Source organism: Dendronephthya gigantea, unplaced genomic scaffold (assembly GCF_004324835.1).
Source record: "Dendronephthya gigantea isolate DGI-Jeju-01 unplaced genomic scaffold, DenGig_1.0 000043F, whole genome shotgun sequence".
Taxonomy (NCBI): Eukaryota; Metazoa; Cnidaria; class Anthozoa; order Malacalcyonacea; family Nephtheidae; genus Dendronephthya; species Dendronephthya gigantea.
Genome location: NW_021163053.1, coordinates 1407040 through 1431004, shown reverse-complemented (window position 1 = coordinate 1431004; position 23965 = coordinate 1407040). Strand labels below are relative to the sequence as shown.

Sequence of the window (23965 nt, the reverse complement as noted above, 5' to 3'; positions counted from 1 at the left end):
TATATTTGCTAAGGTTTTTTTAATATCTCGTATTTTTAAGTAGCAAATCTTTCCATTGGTACCGCTTAGTATTTTAGTATAACATGCAATTATTTTTGTTTGCTTAATACTCTATCTGCTTGTCCATCGTTGTTTGATCAGTCAGTTTCATTATATTTCGTTTAGATTGTGCAATACCTATATAGGTGTTGTAACTATAGTTGCATGAGACAAATCAGGAAATGGTTTTCATTTATATATAGCCCAGTTCCATATATCGAGTCTATGCGAAACGCACTAGACATTAGTGCACTGAAAAGGACTATCCAGCCATCCAGGACTGGTCGGCAGCTATATGTAAATATCTACTCACGATGGTGTACAGCATTTGTACACAGATTTCACAATCACTTTGACTCGTACACAATATTGTACACAAAACTCAATGTGGCTTATATTCGACGTATATTATTATTTCCTTGAGCGATTTCAACAATCCTAATTGTCTGTCAAACCTGGAAAGTACTATCATTCATTTTTCTTGCGAAATGGCTTTATTTTTTTTGTCCTAATACCACCTAGTGCAAGTACTAATATTCAGTTATTTGCGAAGCTGAAAAATTCGAACCTGAGATTAATGTTCACATCTCTATGCACGTCTCACTTCAAAAAGACGCCAACGAATACAATCTATAACAATCATTAATCTAAACAAGCTCCAGTCTAATCATAATTGATGCAAAGCTCTCAATTTTGAGCCGGTTCACAGTTATCAAAGTACTAACTTTATAACTGTATATTGTCTGGGCAAATGTTGCAACTAAAGCAAAAGCATCCGATGCTATTTATAAGATCCATTGTGTCGTGATTTTTCTTTCGTTTCATATCATCTAATCGTTAGCTCCTCTTTGTTTCCATGGAAATGATGGACAGATGGAATGCTGGGAAAAGTATATTTAAATACCGATCACAGATCACGGATCACTATGTTTACTATAGTTAGGCGACACTAACTTGTTTCTATTGCATCAATTAAGAATATAACGATAGCCTTTATGTCCATCGATTCTCTGCCGACTTAGTTTGAAATATACTAAACACTAGGAAATGTATACCAGACCGCTGATCTGTTCTGACTGATGTCGGGTTCATTAGACGCAGGATACAGCCTTGAGCCACTCAAGTAATTTCCGCCTCAATCGTCGTTTTTTCTTGCTTTACTTCAGATAAATCTGTGAAAGATTCTTCCTTTTGGTGTGAAGACGACTTAAGATTCTTCCTTTTAGTTAAACGTCCTAGTGATCGTTTAAGACTTTCCTTCGTAGGTGGTTTCTTGGTGTTCACCCAATCAGATAAAGCGTGAAGAATTGTGGCAATTAATGTCAGACCCAGGGTAAACGAAATTAATGCAAATACTATTCCAATAGCTTGTAATTTATTTGTGCCTTTTGGCACATAATCGCCAAAACCAATTGTCGTAAAAGTAACAAACCAAACGTACAAGGCTAGAGAGAAGTTCCAATCTTGAATAATTCCACTGATTGCAGATATCAGGCATAAGAAAAGTATAGTTATTACAAATACTGCAATCAGAGACTTTTTCTGGATATTTTGAGGTCGAGTTATCTTGAGCGCTTTTCGTTCAAAAGATAAAATACATGATCTGATTATGTATCTCAATCTATCTCCGAAGGTCGTTAGCATCATTGCCATAAGTGGAATGCCAACCGTGGCGTAAACGATGAGGAACATTCTGCCTCCGGTTGTTCTTGGAACGGTATTCCCATATCCTGTCGGTTAAAAGGACGAAACTATGGTATTAGATGTTCGGCATTGAATTGAAAAAATACCGCGGAAGGGAAATGATGATATATCATTTTTCCGTTTCCCAAGAGAAAAAGATACGGGGTGTCATTTATTTATATTAATATACTTGTCAACTTGAATTGTAACTAAACGTTGACCACGACTTTATAGTGCTGAATACTAAAGGTTATTTGTCCAGGTTTTTGAGAAATGCTACGAGGCAACCATAATTCGAATTACTTTAAACTTCGTGAACTTATATTTTCTGAATGAAATACTTACGACGTTCACATGTCAGCTGACTCAGCTCTATATTATAGTGGCGGCAAGATGATGGATACAGTACTGGTTTTAATAATATATTTTAGATGAAAAGCAATGGGTAACAAACTGACTGCTCGAATTCGTTTACGCCATCCTGGTGTGTGCAGGAACTTTTTCATGGGGGTACAAAGTTCCTGCAGGCACCAGGATGGCGTAGAATCGTATGGTTGTAAACACTGAACAAGTTTTCACCGCTATATAGTCCGGATGTTATTTTGTCTTTATTTTCGTATGCAAATCGGCTATTGTTGACAACCTCGTACCCAGGGTCTTTTACCTCGGCTGTTGACCCACCTTGATCATACGCCGTGGCACTCTCAACTAAATGGAAACGAGGCAATATGTCCCTGACAGTCGGCCGGGCCATGCCAATTGTAACTGATCACTGGAGAATAAAGTGCTTTGTTATTTTGAATAAATTTCCTTCGTTACCGGCCATCAACAATTAATACATCTCGGCCGACTGTGACACAAAAGTACTAGGCTTGAAAACAACCACCGGCGACTGTCGGTTATATATGCACGAGAATTGGTTTTAAGATCAGTTGCAATTTGGTAAAAAAACGTTCTATACAAACCGGTTTCCTCGGATATACAGAAAAAGTTTTTTTGACATGTTTTAACCGGTTCTCTCCTGTGTCAGACTCAGAATCAACACAAGAACATATCTTATTTCTCTGAAGTAACCAGAAAAGCCGCAAGTACAAAATAGAAAACGGTATCAGACTGATTGTCGATATAATTTTGTTTGAAAATGTAAAGATGAACTAACCGATTGTGGTAATAGCTTGAACTGAAATATTTACTCCACCAAGAAAATCCCATTCTACTGGAAAGCTTTCTTGAAAAAATGTTATTCGAATCTCTGCCATTATGAGTTGAATATCAGAAATGTTGGAGATGGAGCGAACAAGAATACGCGTCATCGTTTCATTATAATGTTCTTCAAAATCAGCAGCTTGCCTCAAAGATTCATTTCGCTCCAAAAGGTAGAATATTCCACTTCCAAAACAAACATAGCACACAACTATAAAAAATCGAAATACGAGTGTTCGAGTGTCATATAAAGTAGAGTCTGTATTCGTTGCCATTATCTCAGATGAGTCTGCGTGGGGTAGGTTTCGTCTGTGTTTCCATCGGCGATGTTAGATAGACGATTATGTTATGAATGGTAATATTATTAGTTTCTTTGAACGTGCAGATGTATTCAACCGACACCTGTCGCAAGCAATATCACAAGTTGAATGTCTTCTCAAGTGGCGCAGTCTCGTTGCGCCCAATATATACGACTGGATTTGTAAAAAAAGGCAGGCCATTGCCAGTTGGCAACGCCGAGTTGACGTAACCACTATTGGCGGAGCGCAAAGCTGTTATCTAATTATTAATGATTTAAATGAGGTCTTCAAGACTTCTTGCAACGAATTATCTCAGCTTGTTATCTATCGTGAAGTATGCATTCATGAATGATTTATAAAAAGACGTTTGAATTAAGTCGATGAGTAAGACGTGTGCAAGTGAACTCTAAATGCCAGTAGATTGACAAACATGATCCATCGTTCTATGTTTGGTAAACATTCTTAAGTATTATTGATTTATTGTACAGTCGTATTTATCGGTTTCTTTGGATGCTGCTTGCTTTTTTTTACATGATACAGTCGATACTACTTAATCCTCACATTGTTTTCCATTGTTCATTGTACCCCCTGCAAGGATCTTTTACCTTACAGGAGTCTGTTACTTGTCCATTGGAAGTGTCTTTCCGAAACACTGCATGTTACTATCTCTTTGTGGGTCATATAAACATTGACCTTGTTATCATCTATAATATTCATTCATCATTCATTATCTATCACCTTCATTATTTATTTCTTAAATCTACGGGCGGTATAAAGTGAAGACCAACCACCAGGACAAACTGTTAAAATGATTGCTACAAATTTTTGGTCACACCTTTTGAATAAGGCGCAACGAATGAAAAATTTTCAATCAGTTTTAGCCTTTAATAGGCTAATATAATGGCGTAATAAGGCAGGGCAATATCGTATAGAATGTTTAAAAGTAAAAACTTGATAATTATATAAAACGAGAAACGTGTAATTTAACAGCATTGGCTTGTTTATATCGACTGAGGACTAAATTATTACATCGGCCCTGCATTACGTGACATCATAAAACTAACCCAAAATGTGTTGACTAACTTTGTCGCAAAGTATTCTTGCCTAAGTTGTTATATAATTTTGCAGTTTTCCTCTTCTTTTTGCAATAGACTGTTGGATGATCACACTGCTAGTTTATTTAAAGTAACCGGACTATTTACACAAGATTGTAAACGAGGCATCGTTTTCTAGGACCCCAAAGTAGAAGCCATGATATGTCGGTAAATGCTACCAAAACCAAGATAAGACGTTTTCAATTTTTAACCAACTATGTGGTTTGGCTTGAGAATATATTGTTGGCAAAAACAAACCGCGGGAGTTGATATAATTTAGGACAATAAGTCAACATGAGATCGCTGGTAGGTTTGGTACAGCGCTTTTAGAATCAGATAGCTTTTAGATTCAGATACACTCACGAAGAATATTAGACAATATTAAACCCTGCGTTGACACAAAACAGGCAGAATTTGAAACAGTATGGAAGTACACGATGCCGGTTTGCGAAAATGCAAAACGAAATTCTACCGTCATGCAGAGTACTTAGTAATCGTAAGCGTCCTTTACAATAGTGCAAAGTGTTTTGGCCAATCTAACGCGAATTTAGTTTTCGAAAAAAGAAATTCAACGAAAGTTTTTCTTAGATTTGTCTACTGCAACGGATTTGTATTAGTTACGGTCAATGGTTCAGCATTATGCCAGGTGCCTTTAATATTTTATACTGTTAGCATTTAACGTTATATGTGGTGCGCTCAGCATTATACCATGCAGGTGCCTTTAACAACATTATACCAGGTGCCTTTAATATTTTATACTGTGGGTTCAACATTATAACATATTATACTGTGCGTTCAACATTATACCAGGTGCCTTTAATATTTCATACTGTTAGCATTTAACGTTATTTGTGGTGCGTTCTGCATTATACCATGCAGGTGCCTTTAACAACATTATACCAGGTGCCTTTAAAACTTCATACTGTTAGCATTTAACGTTATATGTGGTGCATTCAGCATTATACCATGCAGGTGCCTTTAACAACATTATACCAGGTGCCTTTAATATTTCATACTGTTAGCATTTAACGTTATATGTGGTGCATTCAGCATTATACCATGCAGGTGCCTTTAACAACATTATACCAGGTGCCTTTAACGTTATATACTGCATGTGCGTTCAACATTCAACGCGCTGCATGATGTTGGATCTATCACGTTTCAGAATATCTGCAGCAAATCTTTACATGTTCCTTTCACTCTCTTTGAGCCTTCGATGATTGTTTAACTTATTCCACCATAATTTTCACTCGCAGATGAAGGTAACACAATAAAAAATCTATACATTCGCTTATGCGCTGTACAAACCGTTTCGCCTGTTTCAACCAAATTTATAATGTTGTGTTAGTGCTGGGTGCTTTAGACACACCCATTTCTATTTCGTTTTTTGTTTCCTTCTTTGCATCAAATGCAGAAACAAAGAATGCAAACCAGGATTTTGAATGCGCTTTTTTCCTTTTGTCCTCAACACAGTCCGCCATTGCATTGAAAAGTGTCGATATTAAACTCAAACCAATTACGACAAAAATAAGCCGGTATAGGATGGCAGCGACGCCATCTCTCTCACCAGGCTCTTGTCCTGGAATAAAATCACCAAATCCAACTGTAGTAAATGTAACAAACCAAACGTATAATCCTAGACCAAAACTCCAGCCTTCAAAATGGACACTTATACCAGCCATGAGAAACAACAAAGAGATGGACAGAAAAGAAACTACTAGAAGAGATTTCACTTTACATGCTTCTTCTTTCTTTCTTCCGAGTAACTTTTTCTCGATAGTTTGAATAATGAAGCACACGAAATGACAAATATTTTGACCAAACGTGTTCAACATAAGTACTGTTAAAGGAATTCCAAACAGAGCAAAGGGGATGAGGAAGAGTTGTCCTGCAAGCGTTGAGGGTGTCTTGTTGCCATAACCTAAAATATGTAAAAATATTGATTTACTAAGAACAAGTTAATAAAATACTTGCACTGTACCTGTGGGCCTGAGACACGACGCGTAATGAATTTTCAATAAATGAGGATACAAAATGGCTTTTTCATCTCATTTTTGAAATTTATGTGAAAGTTTATGATCTTTCATTTCTTTCTTTTGCATCTTATTATTTTCCCTCCATAATGTGTGCTTTCTGCATGGCATCCTCAGGTTAATATCCCGACTTTTTAATTCATCTAGGGGCATTCCCATGAGTCTGTGCGCCCTGTTTCATGTAATACAATCATACTTTATATTATATTCCTAAATTTATGAGGATTGATTTTGAGCCCAGATATATAACTGGTTATCGGTTACGTGCGTTATCGTCAGCCAATAATTTAATCGTTAAAATAAACAAAAGTAATGTTTAATCAATTATCATTTCAATATATTTTGCACGGAGGAATTAACCTGTCAAATACGTGTATAGCCATACTAGCCCATACTTAACATGACGAGACGCGCTGACGTATTATTATCACTATTATTGCTATAACACCATAGCAACTGGATGCCGGAATTGCGAGTGAAAATTGGCCTGGCTACCCATAATAACGACAGGCGGGCACAAATAGGTTTTGACGTGACAGCATTCAATGGAATAATTCATTATTTTATTCAAAGCACCTTACAATTTCGGCATAAAATCATAAAATACCTGTTCGAGTAAGTTATGTCAAAATGCGACGGCATCGTACAATCAAAACTTCATATCGTCAAAACTGTTTTTTCTATCGTAAAAATGCATGTTCGTTATTCTATATTTTCCGCGGGGAAAAAATTGCGTTCATTGTTGTATGTATGTTCATATGCTCATTTTCGGATTGCGTAACTGATTTTACTCAGTCAAACAAACAGCAACTTACTCGGTCAGTATCAATTTAAACAAGTGAATAAGACAGAATAGCCACTGTCATTTTCAGGGGAGTATATACATTACCATGTTGGGGTAATCACTACATACATACAACCTTCATATGACAGCATTGTATCATCGTAACTCATAACTCATCAAATGCATGCCGTACTATTGCACTAATGCTGTATGTACTTACCAACTGTAGTAATAGTCTGCCAACATAAATCTATTCCCCTTGTAAACGTCCATTCCGTCTCCGAAGTCGTTCGATTGTTTGATTTCATTGAATTGGCTTGTATAATCTTCGTCTTCAGTAATTCATACTCTGTCTCACTAATATTAAACTTCTGCATAATCTCTCTCTTCGTCTCATTGTACAATTGCTCCTTCCTCCTTGCTTCTTTCTCTACTTCGTGGTCATCGATATCCTCATGTTCGATGGCATAGAATATTGCTGCACCTATCAGACAGTACACAACAACCAAAACCAAGCGCAAAAATAAGGCTTTAAGATCTTTTTTAGCGCCCATACTTTTGCTTTATTTATCTTCAGAAAACGCTGAGACCTGTGTCAGTGTGTGCGCGCAACGATGTGTACATGCATTTGTTGTTGACCTTGCTGCACCCTGCGGTGTTCATTAACATAATAAAAGTTGACTAATTTACATCCAACAAGGCACCGTCTGTAAACTCATCAATGCAAAATATCTTCGTATGTGGCTAACTAGATAAATAAGAACGCCTACAACGACACAAATTACCGTATTATATGTTTGAAAATTTGAAATATATATTGCCATGTATATTGCACTGTTTTGTATATAGATGTAAAGATCCCGCCCGCCGTTTTTCGAAAAGATATTTATATGAAACCGACAATTACTGATAAGTAAAAAAAAGTAATAAGCCAACTCCGATGCAATTGCACCTGCTAACGATCAAGTCGAATGTATTGCTTATTTTAGTTCACATCGAACTCTATTGTTTATTTTTCAATTATTGCATGCAGCATACTATAGCCCAGCAATTTATGCCTTTTGCATTTTGCAATGACATAATATTTGCTATTATCAATACACTATTATATCACAGTCTGCCATGCAGGCTAATATGCAGTAGGCAAAACGACTGGCCATAAACATCGTGTCTCCGACTCTTAGGTAAACGACTGGTCATAATGATTACAGACAACCCAGTTCAGCATGTTTATTGGCCAGAAAGGTAATTACCATTTTAATTAGACCAGCCTCGAACCCAGATACTAGTAGTGAAATCCATCCATGCCCACCCGTTTATATTGTTTAATCACAGCCTCGTACCCAGACGCTTTAGTGGAAAAACATAAAACGTTGCATTCAGCTGTTATATAGAGGTCAGCTGAAAACAGCGAGCGCCACCCAAGCACCCCAGCGCCCTCGATTTTTCCATAGGGTACATAATTAAGAAATAGAAAACATTTTCCGTGCTTCTATACAGTTATAGGAACACGCGTGGGAGTTTGGGAGAACGAGAAATAATCATGAGGACGTGAACGTCAAAGAGGACGTGAAAATGGCGAATAAATGGCGTGATGCGTTTATATATGGACATGCCAAGCCAAAACAATTAAAATGCTAAATCTCCCTAGTATCTCAAACACAACTGAACATGCGCTACGATTGTCTTACACGTCACGATTTTGGAAAAACTTGCGAAAACCATTTGCGAATCTGTCCGCGAAAAACTCGGGGAAAAAGGCCTCATCATATTTTGGTTTGCTATATTTCTAAATAAGCTGATAATATAATATAAGCTGAAGTTTATGTAAGTAGATAATGAGAAAATTCTTCATCGACCAATTCGATGACTTTATTTTCTTCGGGTTTTGTGTGTATTGTCAATGTCTGGGCACTTCTATGACGCATGACACCTGCTGATTTTGTTTGAATTGATTTTAAGTGGCCATAGAATATCGGAGACCGATTGACGTTTCCGAAAACGAAATATGCGTGTTACGTGCACGAAATAGTTTCACTAATCACGGAATCCGTACAACATAACGATGTAACATACGGTCTGGACGTTATATTTACATTTACGTCATTATTATTATCGCCTTTGACACTCTAGCCGAAACAATATTACTTCATCAGCTACTTGAGAGCAGGATTTCCAGAACTTACTTGCATATATGATTGTCCAGTTGTCCTCATAGCCATAGGGCGATAGCAATGACAAAAAAAGAGAAACAAAGAACTTTTAGGCATAGTCCTATTAACACAATCTCCTCCCTCCCTTGTGGTTTTCGATTGCAAAAAATTTCCTTGCATTGTGGAAACCCTGCAGTTGAGAGTTCGCCAGCTTCCGAGACTATAAAAGACTAGTAACCACACACCCAAATTACATCGAGTTCTTGTAATGACTATGGCAGTGTCGAAGACTGTACCGCTATTCTTACTATTAGAAAGTTTTCTTTTGGTTCATTGCAGGCTGATTGACATGAGTTTTCCCTATGAAAAGAACATGGTGACTTGGCCTGGCTTCTTACCATTCAACATCTCGTTGTTTTATCGAGGACCTGTGGGGAAAGCTCCGTTTATGATAGCTTTTGACATTATTTTGAATGAACACACTGGCACACACATAGATGCGCCCTTGCACTTTGCTGAAGGAAAGGCATCGGTCGATGAAATTCCACCAGAAAATCTGATAGCGAAAGCGATCGTTGTGAATATTAGTGAACAAGTAACAAAAGATCGTGATTATGCATTGACTGTTGATGACTTGAAAAATTGGGAAAGGAAACATGGAGTGATTCCTGATGGATGTGTTGTGTTTGTTCTGACTGGTTTAGGAAAATATTGGGGAGACTTTGATAAATACATGGGAACAACTACGAAAACAAACGGGAGCATGGCAACACCGGATTTCCATTGGCCTGGTAGGATAAATTAATAAATATAGTATTGCTTTTAACAGTAGCCGTATCAAATCTCAATTGACATGCATAAATGATTTTGTAGGCTTTCACAAGGACGCTGCTCAGTGGTTAGTTGATAATCGTAAGATCAAGGGAATTGGAATTGACAGCCGTTCTTTTGACCCGGGTGAAAGTAAATCCTTTCCAGCACATCAAATATTTTTGGGCAACAATATTTATGGTCTTGAAAGCGTCGCTAATATCGAAGAGCTTCCAGTGAAAGGTGCGACTGTCTATGTGATGCCGATGAAAATCAAAGGTGGTAGCGGTGGGCCAACTCGTATCATTGCGCAAACAGAACCGGCTGGACGAGGATCTCGTCAAACAAACAGCATTGTCGTCATTGCGATTCTTTTCTTGATGACGATGTTGTTTAACTAAACAGTTAACACTGGCCTGCATGCAAGCACAGCTGTTGGAAATTTCATTCCGTTAATTCACTCACTTGACTGAGTGGTCTTTTCTTTTTTTAATATATAAATTGAATCTATCACTAACACAATGATGTATTCATATAATCCAATTCATCATTTACTATTTTACAGCACCCCAATGGCAACATGGTTTGCTAAAACTATACAATGCACGAGTTGATCTCATAAGTATCATTTAAATGCATGATTTTAAACTTTTACGTGCGAACTTTTACGGTAATATACCAATATGGTTTAAGGCTATGGTTTGCTCTACGGTCAATGCATCTATGGTTTAAGGGTCAATGCATCGATCCCGCTTGGAAACAATTAGTTTGACGTGTTTTCCTCAACCGCTAACTGCAAACCGCGCTTGACGTTGAAATTTTGCCGTTTGACGTTTGCGGTTCACGTTTTCAACCGCTGCCGATGGAGGTGTATTTTCCCGTAGCTCATTTTTCCTCGGCGAACTGTCATTGCAATAGTGTCACGTTTCACGTATAAACACTCCTAGTAGAAATATTGGATATCCAAATCTTCTTTTTGGTAATTTTCTAGCCTGTTTTCAATGATTTTACCGATTTACTTTAAGAAAGCGGCTAATTCACTGAATAACACGATTGGCAATATGGCGGTTGATCATGATATCGTAGGTCGATAGTCGGTTATTAAAATGGAGGTTCTTTTCAACTTTTCCAGGTGTAAACGACATTTGATTTTAAAAAATTGAAGCATTAGAAATAGCAGCAGCAATTTAACAGCGAAACCGTTTACTGGATGTCAATTTTGAATCGTTCTAACCATAAGGTATACGTAAATGACTGCTAACTAAATGTCAAATTTGCAACAACGTCAACAACGGCAACGTCAAACCGCTAACGTGAAACCGCGACTCGTAAAACGTCGATAGTAAAAAGAAATACTAATATTATATATATATGCATGCACATTATCAAAATTTAAAACAATCTATCTAAGATATATAATCATTATTTTTTATATATATATAAAATGTTAATTGTTGAGTTGATTAATATATGAATTTATAATTGCTAGGTGAGTATAATGGTGTTATTTCTTGTTTTCATTGAGATCCCGAAGGAAACAAGTTTTGTGGACCCGAGACCACGAGGTCCACGAAAACATGATGTTTCCCGAGGAGATCAGTCAATAAGTGTTTTATTATATAGAAAACTGGTTCAAACCTGGCAAACAAGATTTTCCCTTTCACGTGACGCAGTTTTAACCAATCAGATTATGGAAAAGATGAACTTTGAAACTTACTATGGATACTGCATGGCGATAAACTTAAGCCCAAAGCTCAACAGGAATAAATGTCTTCAGTTCCACCTGCAACTGTGCCGGAAGTTTGGGGAAGAAATTTATACCAGTGAGGAGTTCAATATCTCTGACGGGAGCCACATTCTGAAGTATTATTTTGTTGTAGGATTGAAACTGTTGTTAAATAGAAAATAAACATGAGTTTGATTATATTGTTATGATGTATGAGGCTTGAGGAAGAATCATGGTTTGCATGCATGGAAAAAACCTGATCTTTATATAGATCACCATGCACCATTTTTTTAAAATCAGTTAATCAATAAATTAAGTAAAAGCACAGAAATTAGGACCAAAGCATTGGGACAGTTTTGTCAAATTTATATGGTTTACATATGTATATTCCTGCGTCTCCCGGCCTCCAGTGTGCGCCTTATTGCATGTTTTTAGTAAACATGACGCGCTGTCTAAAGTTCAAAACTTCGCAAAGAGACGGTGCTAGGTACATGTAGGTACACACCTATACAAATCGCGATGATCACATACCTGGCAGGACTCGTTCCTGTGCTGTAGAATGAAGGAAATCACACGAAGAGTACCACTACATTTTTCTATGTCGTACTCTGCAGTCGTATTTGTGTCACATCTAGTGACAATCTTGTAGAAATGTGTTGGAATAGCAGGATTTTGAGCCGAGGTATGAGTTCGTCTAAAACAATAAATACATGTATACCTGTTTAATTTACGGTTCATGACAAACAAAAGCACACATGATATAAATTGGTCAATTTTCATTTAATATTTGATATATTATACTGAGTCAGGCATTTGCTAGTCTATTAATTGTTTTATATATATTTGAATTCTGTTATACCGTTTATTTGAAATTTCTTTGTCTTTTAAGCCATCTCCGTCAACATCAAATATTGTTCCAGTAATCACGTGAATTATGCTGTATTTTATTGCCCACTCCCGAATTATATTTTCAAGTCTCGTCCAAATTCCTGCAAAATATTTACCTCGTTGTCACTTCAGCTAGTGTGAATATGAAATGAATGTAAGGCGCGCCTCATACGTCTGCCTCTCAATATCCATCTTTACCTTTCTCAAAAACAGGATACATAGGAGCAATATTTGCTAATGTAGACGTGGATAACATTGCAAAATTGTTGAAATTCATATCCCTGCTAGATACCAGTTTTCCCGGATCGTAACCTGAGTTGTTGTAACTTGTACAGCTTGCGGTTTCATCTTCGGAAAGACGAACGTCGCTTCTGTAACAATCTTTAGTATCATCACTTCGTAAAAGTTCCTAAAAAAGGTGTGTGCACGTATGGTCTTTATTAAAGAATGCACGTACGATAGTTATTAAAGAAATAACGTACCGTTCCATTTATTCTGTGTGCTGTCCAGAGTGGGATACGTAAATAAATACTGTATCCGATAATGAAATATTGTTGAATCAAAAGACATCCTAAATCTTTATAAACACCGCCGTCAGGTAAACCCCAGGGTAAATGTTCTTCTTCATACAACCGTGCTAAGATTTTTAGTAAATATATAAAATTGTTGAGTTTAATTTCGAATCAGCTCTTTGAAAAGGCTAAAAATCTATCTTCAAGATCTTGATGTTTAAAAAAACAAACTGATATGTTCTTGAAACTAAAATTAAAATTTTAAATTCTAATTTAAAGTCATACAAAATGACAGAGATGCTAATTCAGTTTTGTCGAGGATGTGGCTTCTGATTTGTTAATTTTTATCCGCTGGGTGTTTCACTTCTATAATTAAAGGGTGTCTATTTGGTTGCTATTAAATTTTTGGTATTATTTCGGCATCCCTTATTGGCAATGTACATCTGCACCATTTGCTTCTTAAGCCGAATGAATATTAATTTTATATTACACAAATACAAAATGTACCTTCTTTTGCGGGAATGTTGAAAAACATATTCGTTTTATTAACATCCTTTTGAGGAACCTAAAACGCGGGTGAATTTATGAGACGAATTGCAATAGAAATAGGTGGCTAATATAGCTCTGGCTATGACTATACCCTATCATGTATAACCACAGTATAGAGATAGAACAGTAGAGCCACTTCACTGTGCAACCTGGTGCTGTATCTTTAATCAGTTACTGGCCAGCTCGAAATTCTGATGGGCTGAAAAATGCAATTGACTGGCTATGCCTATGAATACGGTAATGCCTAATTCTTACCTGAGTGGTCCTACTGTTTATTCCCTATACTGTGTGTTATAACGTTAATTTGGCATCAATGTATGAATAGTGAAAGTAACTTACCGTGCATGAAGCGCAAAGTCCATTCTTGCTACGCGTATCAAATACTTCGTCGTTCGGAAATTTACAAATGTCTGTGCGAAGCACACTACCATCACCTTTTGATTTTTGAACAACTGCCCTGGCGTCTGGTACAAGTAAACGATTTAAACTTCCGATTGTCCCGTTATTCGGAGCTGGTTTAATCTGCAGGAGATCTTAACAGAGAAAGAAAAGATATTTGAAAATTCGTATGCCGATGATGATATGCACAGTTTCCAGTTGCCATGGGGTGTGGATGATGTGAAAAGACATGGAATTATGACGTGCAAACATGTTGAACGAAGTTATATATGTAATGAAAAATACCTTATAAAAATACAGCTGACAGAATGGAATTAAAATAGCTATAAACATCTTAATCGATATATACACTGCATGCAAAGGCGAATCATTATAAATGACATACTTGCTAATAAGTTATATATTTCAAGATTTGAAAAATGTTCCACCACTTTTCCTTTTAGAAATGAAGGTCCGCTGGCGATAAAGATGGGCTGAAAACAAACAAAAACTATATGTAATGAGCGGTAACATGGTCGCACTGAGTTCAATGACGGATATCTGGAAGAAAATCATGAGGAAGTTTTTCTCCAAATAGCAAGAAAGATAAAAACACAACAGACTCACTCTCATGTATGGAAAAATATAGTCATAACCATGCGTACCACGATTACGGCATCGGTTTTTTTCACTTGAGCTACATAACACAAAAATAAAGGAAATCATACTCCACATCGGATATTGGCAAGTTAATAGACCTTTTTCAAAATGACGTCAAATGAGGAAAGTCTGATGGTACACGAAATTTGATTGGCTCCACAAAACTATCGAGCCAATCAAACTTCGTGTAACATCAATTGAGGTCTATTTAATATAACTATACTTTGATGTGAACCTGATAGGCAAGAAGGTATCTTAAGGAACAAGGGAATAAAATATAATAATTTCTAGCACTAAACAGAGTAAGTCATGTTGTATATTTACAATTAACCTACTCGACGGAAATGATTTCGCCTGGATCAGCCAACACCAAAACATCATCAATCCGCCTGAAACGGGAAAGATCTTCAAATTCATGTGAATACAATTGCAGCAGTGGATTTTACTTTGTTAACGAAGAAGAATACATGTTCTAGCAACAAAAACGAATGGAAAATATTATATAAAAATTGCAAATGGGAAAAAGCTTTGAATTCGGGCCGGATCAGAGGGAGCTAAATCCTTTTTGAATTCACTATGGCCGACCTGTTCTTCGAGAAATGCAATCTTTTTGGAAGGTCCGTCTTGTAAAAGGACTGAAAAGAGTTGTTGCGACACTACAAAAAAATAAATCTATTTTGGCGCATGTATGCATGGTTTAGTATAATCGCATTCGCAACCAATCTAGTGCATGATAAAAAGAACACGTTTTCCAGACAATCGGATCGGACCACAATGTTCCTAAGTGAAAGCTTAATTATCTTCAGAAAACTTTTGCGATTTACGATGGAAAGAGTCAACAACCATGAGTGCAGTCATCGTACCTTGATCATATTGAACACTTTCTCGCGATCATCTTATAAACAGAAGAGTTCAATGTAAGAGAGCAGCTGCATTGCATATAACTATAGAATTATATCCCTTTAACTGCTCCAGTCTCTGAATCAATAATAGATACATTACAGTACTTACACTTTTTCTTGTTATTAAAACTAAGAACAGAGCCATAATTGGTTATGTATAATTCACTGGCCGAGACGTTATACTATAGAAGAGAACAAAAGTAATTTTGATGAGATATTAAAACAAGCGGAGAAAATAATTGCACGCATTATTCATCAATCCATTCACTTTTAAACCATTTTCCTTTATGACCCTACCTGGTCCAAAAATATTGTGTCAGAACAGTTTACAGCCGCCATACCTGAAAGAAAGTAGGAGTAGAAAAATCACCAAAAGACGACGCATTTAACTCAAATGGATTTGTTTTAACATGCACGCGAAAAGGGGGAACAGAATTTTACAAACGTTTGTCTTTCTTTTTTACTTGAATTGTTTGTGGTTTGGTTTTTTGTCAACCCAATCAAAAATATACTCCTAATTTGCTACGATTAATTAACACCATAATACTTACCATGGTCAGAAAGAAGAATTATATCGACTGAATCAGAAATCTTCATATTTTCTAATCCCTTGATTAACAACCCTATTGTATTGTCAATAACTTGAATTTGTTCTTCAACCTACGGAAATACAAAACACTGAAACCGGTTGTAACACTGAAACCCTGGCGATTTATGGACTCTGTAAGTGGAATGCCCTGACTACCATGCAGCCTCGCGCGCTTGCAACTCTCTTTATTAAATCTCTTATATGCCTTCAAATCAGGCGCCTGCAGGCTGGGTGCAACATTAAAGTAAGGATTTACTTACTTTAGATGAATCAGGTCCATACCCATGACCAGAATAATCAGGTTCATGAAAATACAGTGTGATAAAAGATGGTCTGTAAAATATAAAATATAGAATATCTTATTTATGAGACAAAGTGGTCGCAAACATGGCACACATAAACTGGGTCTTTTTACCTTTCATCCATTGGCAGTTGCAACCACTTTAAAACTTGTTCAACTCTATCATTAAATGGTACTGTTCTATATCGAAACGATACGATAAAACACATCAATTATACTATGTGTTGCATTAAGTCATGCTATATATATCTGCTAAAGCTACAGATTTTGAAAAAGATAATTTGTATTTTAAAAATTCCTTACTGATTATATTTAAAGTAGTAATTTGGTCGCATGCCTAAAACAGACAAAAAAAGATACCAGAAATTTAGGATATACCAGATTTAAGATACCAGACTATTGTCTGCCATACGTGCGTGACTCAGTTTTAATAGTCACCATGCCATTAGGGTTATCGCTGCCCCGCGGCGAGTGATGATTGAGCTCAAAAGATAAAAACACACGCACATCGAGGAAAATAGCTATTTTATAATGTTCACAGGGTGACTGGAATCAAGAAGTGCTCGTTCGATTTATCCTCAAGAATCTTGTCATTGATGTTTCCATTGGCGTGTTACGTCATCAAGACCGTGATTTTAGATTTTTCAACCAATAGTTGAAAGAATATTTTATAGAATATTTCAACCCACCTTCTACTTCTGATCCAACCCAGTAATAGGAAGCGCTTTTTAAACTGCTTTTATTTGCTGTTACCCAAATCTAAATAGAATATTTTTAACATATAGTTATCATCTATTCACTGTGAATTAACCGATAAAGAGGGAGTCACACGCAAGTCAAGCTAAATTGGCCATTCAACATCTCTAGATCTTTCAGCTATACCATCCCTGTTTCTATATTCAACCACCATTTCTGCTCCCGGGTTGTTTTGACCCCCGGTTTTCATTTCTATTTACCCGTGTTTCTCATTCACCTTCCCGTGATTTCCACTTCAGTTTTGTTCATACATACCGGTTCCCCACTCCAAAAAGCAGGATTTCTGGAGAAACGAATTGAAAATCTTTTCCTCAGAACTGGGTCATAAAACGAGTTGAATACTATTCCGTGAGATTCTGGATACAGACCCTGAAAATGATCATTATTATAACTACGTCAAGGATATATAGGATATTTTATAAAAATAATCCTTTATTTTAATAATTTACTGGGTCACAAAATATAAAGTAAGACTGAAACGGACGAGCACCACAGCATAGCTTAGGCAAGGAAAGAATTCTGTTTTACACGAATAGTATCGACCTTTATAAAAAGCCCGCGTTAAGGCATGGTTGCAGATGAATCTGGTTTCTGATTTGTCAATTAATACTGGCAATTATACGTCACAGCATGGAATTTTATGAAGGTAAATAGTAGGATAAGAGTGAATAAATTATGTCGAAGATTAAAATCACTATATATGCCCTGCACCAAATATTCCACTGAAACAAATAACGTAGAATAAAAATTAATAGCACGTGGACATACGGTCACGGTAGTGAAATGGTTGGGAAACGTTTTTGTAGGAAACTGTGGTAAAAGAAACTTTGCTCGTACACCACTCTTTGCTATACAACAAAAAAAAAAATATTTGTTGTAGGTTAACAAGACACATGTGAACGGAAGGTATGTACAAAACAGCGATTTCGGCGAACTGTATTTACCTAACTTCATTATGTTTGGTGTGAGACCGCGTGTTAGATAATCCGGACGAAATCCATCGGCTGAAATAAGTATAATTGGACTGCGAAAAAAAGAAAAATATGTTAAATTAAACAAAATTAATTCCCACACCGAATAGAAACTTTCAATAGCTTTGGTTTCAGTATATACAGCCCGAGGTTTTATCTCAAAACTCAGAAAAACCTTTTTGGTAAATCATCAGGTAAATATTGGCATGTTAATAACCAGTTGTCCAACTAGGCAGTTTTATTCGACTTTAAAAACAAACATTCACTTACTATATCGGCCGAGCTGGCAAAACTTTATTTGACTTCTCCGCTAAAATAAATATTGTGTCAATGTTATGAGATGAAATGTACCACATCATAGATTATACACTTGGGAACTTCAGTTTCTTCAGTGCCAGGATTTCTTTAATGGGTGGGAAAAGGTGCAATACTGGTAAAGGTGAAATCATTGCCCGGACCTATTTTAGGTGTGCAGAATAATTTTTATGTCGAGGAGAGTCAGGAACAAATATTTTCCTTCTTACTCCTGAAAGAGCCGGGGGAGAGATTTGTCCTTTGTCCCTTTATTCTTTAGAACGGCATGACGCTCTCGTCTGTAACGATAGTCAGTTATTACCAAACTGTAAGCATATAATAGTAATTTACTCACAACTCAATATCACGCCAAGACAAACTGCGATTATGATTATCAGAACAATTATAGCCTTAATAAGAAAATAAAATAAAAGTATTTTTAACCCAAAATGCAAAACAATACTACCATATTATTTATTGCCTTTAGCCTGATCCACACTTACCCAACAACTGAACCTCCCCCCCCCCCCAATAAATTCAATCTAACTGAACATTGACAGAAAGGACCCTTACCGCGATGGCAAATATAAGGGTTTTCTTTCCTGAAATCCCCTGTCCACCCTAAATAACAGGAAATAAAAAATATTGGATGTTTCACCAAAAACATTAACCAAGTTTTATATAAGAAATGGAAAAGATTGATATTTTGCAATGTTTGTGTATTCTTAGTATATAGTTTGACTGAAATATCAGCAATTAATAAATAAATGTGTGTCAGTGCACCAGTGCGTGTAGTGTATGCGGAAAATATTGCAGTGGATTTAATTTTTCACGTATTGCAACACAACATTAGACTAAATTAGGAAATTAGGGAATTATTTAATAACATGAGAGAGAAAGATCAGTCGATTTTCGTAAGAACGGGCTTGTCATCTGACACCTAGTGCTCTCGCCGCCGCACTAAACATGCAAAACCCCGCACGCGAAAGGCTGTAGGTTCGAGGATGATAGTAGTAAAACTTCTACTGAAATTTCACGCGAAGGTTGTTTCGGATGGTGTCTGATTATTGAAAGGCTTCTCTGACCCTGACCTGAAGTTCTGATTATACTAGCATTCCCACGTCGGAATATGATCAAAGACTAGACGCAACTCACTCTCACTGAGAGGTCTCTTAGTCATGTTTTCAGTCATGCAAAATTACATCCAGCAAACCAATCAGCCCATCTGTGGTTTCACTTAAACGGACTTAACGGAGTGAAACAAGGTGGTAAATTACAAGGGTAAAATTACAAGGGTAATTTGCAGGGACGGCAGTATCGCGGAACGTTAATTCCGATCTTCTGCCCAGCGCGAAATGAAATAAGAACGTGTTAAAGTGGCTCCTGCCCATATCATAAACGCGTTGTGAATATGTTTGCGATGTAAGCAAGACAACAGACATTCCAGCTCTCCCGACTCCCGAATTGCCCGCGAGTTTCTCGAATATTTGTGCGATCTCCCGCAGGCCGCCTACCGGTCACCCGACTTTAATCAAACGAAACTGTTCTCACCTTCTCCTTGAGAGTTGAGACCCGTGTGAGACTCAGTGCCGGCGATTAGATCACAAAATGATAAATTTATGAAGTAGTTTTCTGTTTTCACATTTCGTTTTCACGTTTCGCATTTCTTGAAATCGATGCTTTGGTATAGAAAAAAGTTGTTTTTTCCAGAAAATCTAGCATAATCTCTCTCGGCATTACACCGCACACCTTCTAAGTCATAATCTCCCATTTTTAATAATTGATATTTATAAGAGAGTTCGTGAAATGATAAGTTTTTAAATTATTTCTTTTAGTTTGACCCAAAATAAAATTCATACAGATAATTTCACAGACAATCTTGAAACAAAGGAATCATCCCAATTGCCATGGGCATGGTAACTAGAGTGATGGATGACTGGAATTTGCGAGAAGCGTGAAGGTGCTATAATCAGTTGCTCAAGGTAAAAGGGGGTCAACAAAAAACCTACCCCACTTAAAATAGCAAGTTCAATTAACCGATGAAGGTCATTTTAAATTGATTTCTTGTAAGATCCCTCCTTCATAATATTCAGGAAGGATGATAATTAAGTACACCTTGAACCATTATGCTGGGGTTATACAGAGAAAATTTGCTTTATGCGCCTAAAAATTCTGATAGCATATCATAGCACTATCAATTAAATTTCCTGATCTCACTAAGCCATGCCTCTTAGAAATTCTGTGGTTATATGTTTTTTCATGTATGTGGTTATATGTTTTTACTTCAGGAAATGGACATGAGGAATCACTCAACACAATGTCAGTCGCTGGCTGAGGGTTTTCGCAAAGCTATTTAACAGCAGATGTAACAGCACATTCATAAGTTGATTACATAAACAATGTGCATTGGTCAAGGGCATCCATAACATAATATGCCAAACTTGAAATATTCATCCAGTTTAAATATGGACATGCAATAACAAGACTATGATGTAATATTTTATTAAATGGTTAATGGTTTATATAGCATAGAAGTTTAAATGCCCATCTCACTCTGTCCACCACAGTATTAAACAATAAAGAAATCATTCACACCAGGTTAACCTTTCTATAATGTGTGGTCTTACACTAATGGGCTCTTTGCTTCTTTATTTCAATTTTACATGTTGATAATCAGCTGAAGTACTGTACAAGTATACAACTGCATTGGCGAATCATGAATTGGCAGCTATATTACTTTAATTACTTCATGACTATTTCCTAATATTGTAACTTACTTTATCAAACATGTTTACCTTCTTTTCTTCTGGCACCATTGTGACTTCAAATGCCTCAGTGTCTCCTTCGCCTTTGGTGTCAAATGTCATGGCGCAGTATTTATATATTAAACCCGAAATATCCCTTATCAGTTATTTAAATATGTAGATTCAGCACCGGTGGCTGTTTCAATAAAGCTAGATCAATATCAAAATGTCAACACTGGTATTTTAATGATTGATAGGCAAGTGGTTTGGATTAAGACATTTAAGTGGTCTAGAATCTGGATTTGCCTGTTTGTCTCTTTAAGCGATGTAGCTCGCGTTATGAAAATCACAAAACGTAGAGTCTCATGTCTCTTAATGAAACGAATCTTCTTGGGCTTTGTTACAAATATCTTTGACTATATGTTCGTAATGTTCCCGGAAACCAATATCAAACAGTTTATTGACCGTGACGTAAATCACCTGACAACGTCCACTTAACATTTCCGAGTGCCTCCGACGATCTATGTAAAAGCTCAGACACGACTATCCACTGGCAATTTTACATTTTTTGTGTATCATATTTGGAGTTTTAAAACTGTAAAATGTAATGGGAGACAAATTTGTAAATTTGCTGCTCTTAAGAAAGTATAATTAGGACTTTGAAAATCGAAATTTAAATACAGGGGATCAAGTGCCAGGAAGGTTTACACCTAGCTACAGCTACGCAAGTGACACTGTGACACTACCCAGAGATTTTCACGCCGAATATATCACCTCCGACAGGACGAATTCGGCAATTCTGTGTTCGAAATTCGAATTAGTCCGCTTGTAAAGTGTTCACACCAAAAATTTGACCGACTCAACAATCTTTTTGTTCACACAAGGAGGCCGGCAATTCGTGAACCTAGCTAGCCTCATCCCTAATGAAAACTAGCTATTACTCTCTTTGTTCTCTTTCTCTTTGGCTTTGGTTTATCTATAACACATCCCAATGAAAACAGTTGAAATCTAAAATGTTCGAAATTTAACAAAAATCTGTCATGCTGCTGTGTGAAATAGTTTTACAGAAATGTTTTCTTCGAGTAAATGTTCAGTGTACGCCTGCTCGAAGTTCCTAGATGCTATCACTATTCATTACGATAACGATGGGTGCAACCACAGTGAATGGTGCAACACGCATCCCAAGGTATTCGTTCTACCCAAGTGTGGGCTGACTGAATAATTCCCTGGGAACGAGGTTGGTGTGATAATTTGGTTGCGATCCGTATACATGACAAATGTGATATTTATGATCATAAATTGTTGCATCATATTTCACTTTCTGAATTCCGATTTTAAAATCCTGTCCATATTTATCGATATACACGTTAGCGAAAGGCTATTCGTATTTCTGAAGCCTGGTTCTCATCACCCGCCATTTTCCGGATGATCAAGGAAGTGACCTGCGTCCTGTGACCCTCGCGGGTGATAAAACCATCCTTAAGTTTTCCCTTGTCCAACATACTTTGAGATTCTTCTGTAGTTATTGGGTTACAGGTTTATCTCCTGATCTTTAAAAAAGTTTTTAGTTGAATCTAAGTAATGTTATTATAGTGTCAAAACAAGCACATTTGTTTTTTTTTTTATTCTTTGCAGTTTGCGGCACCTAGAACTTTTCTTTCAGAATTCGCTTCATCAGAAGCTTATCTGGTGTTTTTTTTAATGTTCAGTTAATTGTAAAATGTTACTCTGTCCTGTTCTTAATTACCGTGAAATTAATGTAAATGAGTGAGCCAGCTGTTAGATGAGACATCAGGTTCACTGACTGTTTCGAGTAAATGCATTAGCGTATCGCAATCTTTGTAGGATCTAGCCCGTCAATTTCTTCCACATCACCCCCTCATTCCTTCCCTTGAGTTGACTATAGTAAAGTAGAAACTGGCAGCACAATCTTCCATATATAATATACAGCTCGCGGACTCTCGTCCCCTCGCATATCTAGTGAACGCTACGAGGTTATAAAAGATTGCCAGAGCAAAATATCCGCAAAATACAAGTATTTACAACATACAAAAGTAGTACTTTTTGATATCATATAGCAATCCCTCCGCTGCATGTTTGCCCCCTATAAACTTCTACATGTTCAACATACGCAATAAATTAGGTGGTTTTTACCGTATATCTCATATCAGTCACACGATTCATAAAAACAATACGAGACGAGAACTGATATAAATACTACTCATTGACGATAGTGCGCACAGGTGATATTTATTTTTATAGATCGGCGTCACTCATCTGAAGAATGTGTTTCAATCAGATTTGTTCCAGTGGGTTGAATATCGTCAAATTTGATAGATATAACATTTTAAGGACGTTTGCGAATGGTTCTGACGTCACACTTACAGTTGTGATTAGGTTATGTGTATGCAAGCTAACACAGAACAGAATCTTCTCCAGTCGTTGCCACAAACAATGTTTTGACGGTTATCGTCACAAGATATGCTATCACATACTTCCCTTCCCAAAAATAATACGATAACTGAGGTAAGATTAAGTTATCGCAGCACAACAATAATCACAAATTACGTAGGCACTTACGATCTTGTGGCTTGCCA

General features: G+C 36.7%; 4 protein-coding genes across 4 annotated transcripts; 1 reads left to right on the top strand and 3 right to left on the bottom strand.

Annotated features, from left to right (window-relative positions):
• Positions 1 to 32: 32 nt before the first annotated feature.
• Positions 33 to 11841, bottom strand: LOC114527260 (potassium channel subfamily K member 15-like). Its single transcript, XM_028548914.1, has 3 exons — positions 11816 to 11841; positions 2882 to 3136; positions 33 to 1769 (listed from the first exon to the last, which is right to left on the bottom strand). The coding sequence occupies exons 2-3, from the start codon at positions 3033 to 3035 to the stop codon at positions 1159 to 1161; spliced, it is 765 nt and encodes a 254-aa protein (XP_028404715.1). The 5' UTR covers positions 3036 to 3136; positions 11816 to 11841; the 3' UTR covers positions 33 to 1158.
• LOC114527257 (potassium channel subfamily K member 9-like) lies at positions 3145 to 8626 on the bottom strand. Its single transcript, XM_028548912.1, has 3 exons — positions 8389 to 8626; positions 7356 to 7901; positions 3145 to 6239 (listed from the first exon to the last, which is right to left on the bottom strand). Exons 2-3 carry the CDS (start codon positions 7687 to 7689, stop codon positions 5650 to 5652), a joined length of 924 nt encoding a protein of 307 aa, XP_028404713.1. The 5' UTR covers positions 7690 to 7901; positions 8389 to 8626; the 3' UTR covers positions 3145 to 5649.
• On the top strand, positions 9539 to 10795 carry LOC114527258 (isatin hydrolase-like). The gene is made up of 2 exons (XM_028548913.1): positions 9539 to 10079; positions 10162 to 10795. The coding sequence occupies exons 1-2, from the start codon at positions 9557 to 9559 to the stop codon at positions 10497 to 10499; spliced, it is 861 nt and encodes a 286-aa protein (XP_028404714.1). The 5' UTR covers positions 9539 to 9556; the 3' UTR covers positions 10500 to 10795.
• Positions 11818 to 23869, bottom strand: LOC114527256 (venom phosphodiesterase 2-like). The gene is made up of 26 exons (XM_028548911.1): positions 21420 to 23869; positions 19198 to 19245; positions 18980 to 19034; positions 18601 to 18640; positions 18304 to 18383; positions 18128 to 18207; positions 17615 to 17728; positions 17293 to 17362; positions 16907 to 16940; positions 16718 to 16783; positions 16563 to 16635; positions 16265 to 16373; positions 16011 to 16054; positions 15823 to 15895; positions 15675 to 15706; positions 15397 to 15467; positions 15147 to 15200; positions 14779 to 14848; positions 14558 to 14645; positions 14113 to 14306; positions 13732 to 13789; positions 13195 to 13349; positions 12911 to 13121; positions 12684 to 12813; positions 12356 to 12518; positions 11818 to 11986 (listed from the first exon to the last, which is right to left on the bottom strand). The coding sequence occupies exons 1-26, from the start codon at positions 21489 to 21491 to the stop codon at positions 11840 to 11842; spliced, it is 2331 nt and encodes a 776-aa protein (XP_028404712.1). The 5' UTR covers positions 21492 to 23869; the 3' UTR covers positions 11818 to 11839.
• Between the last annotated feature and the right edge of the window lie 96 nt (positions 23870 to 23965).

What these genes read in the sequence shown, in the direction of transcription:
- LOC114527260 (XM_028548914.1), bottom strand. Translation starts at nt 3,035, where the DNA reads ATGACGCGTATTCTTGTTCGCTCCATCTCCAACATTTCTGATATTCAA. An exon ending in TCAAGCTATTACCACAATCG is followed by an intron (nt 1,770 to 2,881) that starts GTTAGTTCATCT and finishes TTTAACCGACAG; the next exon opens with GATATGGGAATACCGTTCCA.
- LOC114527256 (XM_028548911.1), bottom strand. Translation starts at nt 21,491, where the DNA reads ATGACATTTGACACCAAAGGCGAAGGAGACACTGAGGCATTTGAAGTC. An exon ending in GGCGAAATCATTTCCGTCGA is followed by an intron (nt 14,849 to 15,146) that starts GTAGGTTAATTG and finishes TGTGTTATGTAG; the next exon opens with CTCAAGTGAAAAAAACCGAT. An exon ending in GACTTTGCGCTTCATGCACG is followed by an intron (nt 13,790 to 14,112) that starts GTAAGTTACTTT and finishes CCCGCGTTTTAG; the next exon opens with GTTCCTCAAAAGGATGTTAA.
- LOC114527258 (XM_028548913.1), top strand. Translation starts at nt 9,557, where the DNA reads ATGACTATGGCAGTGTCGAAGACTGTACCGCTATTCTTACTATTAGAA. An exon ending in ACCGGATTTCCATTGGCCTG is followed by an intron (nt 10,080 to 10,161) that starts GTAGGATAAATT and finishes ATGATTTTGTAG; the next exon opens with GCTTTCACAAGGACGCTGCT.
- LOC114527257 (XM_028548912.1), bottom strand. Translation starts at nt 7,689, where the DNA reads ATGGGCGCTAAAAAAGATCTTAAAGCCTTATTTTTGCGCTTGGTTTTG. An exon ending in GCAGACTATTACTACAGTTG is followed by an intron (nt 6,240 to 7,355) that starts GTAAGTACATAC and finishes TACATATTTTAG; the next exon opens with GTTATGGCAACAAGACACCC.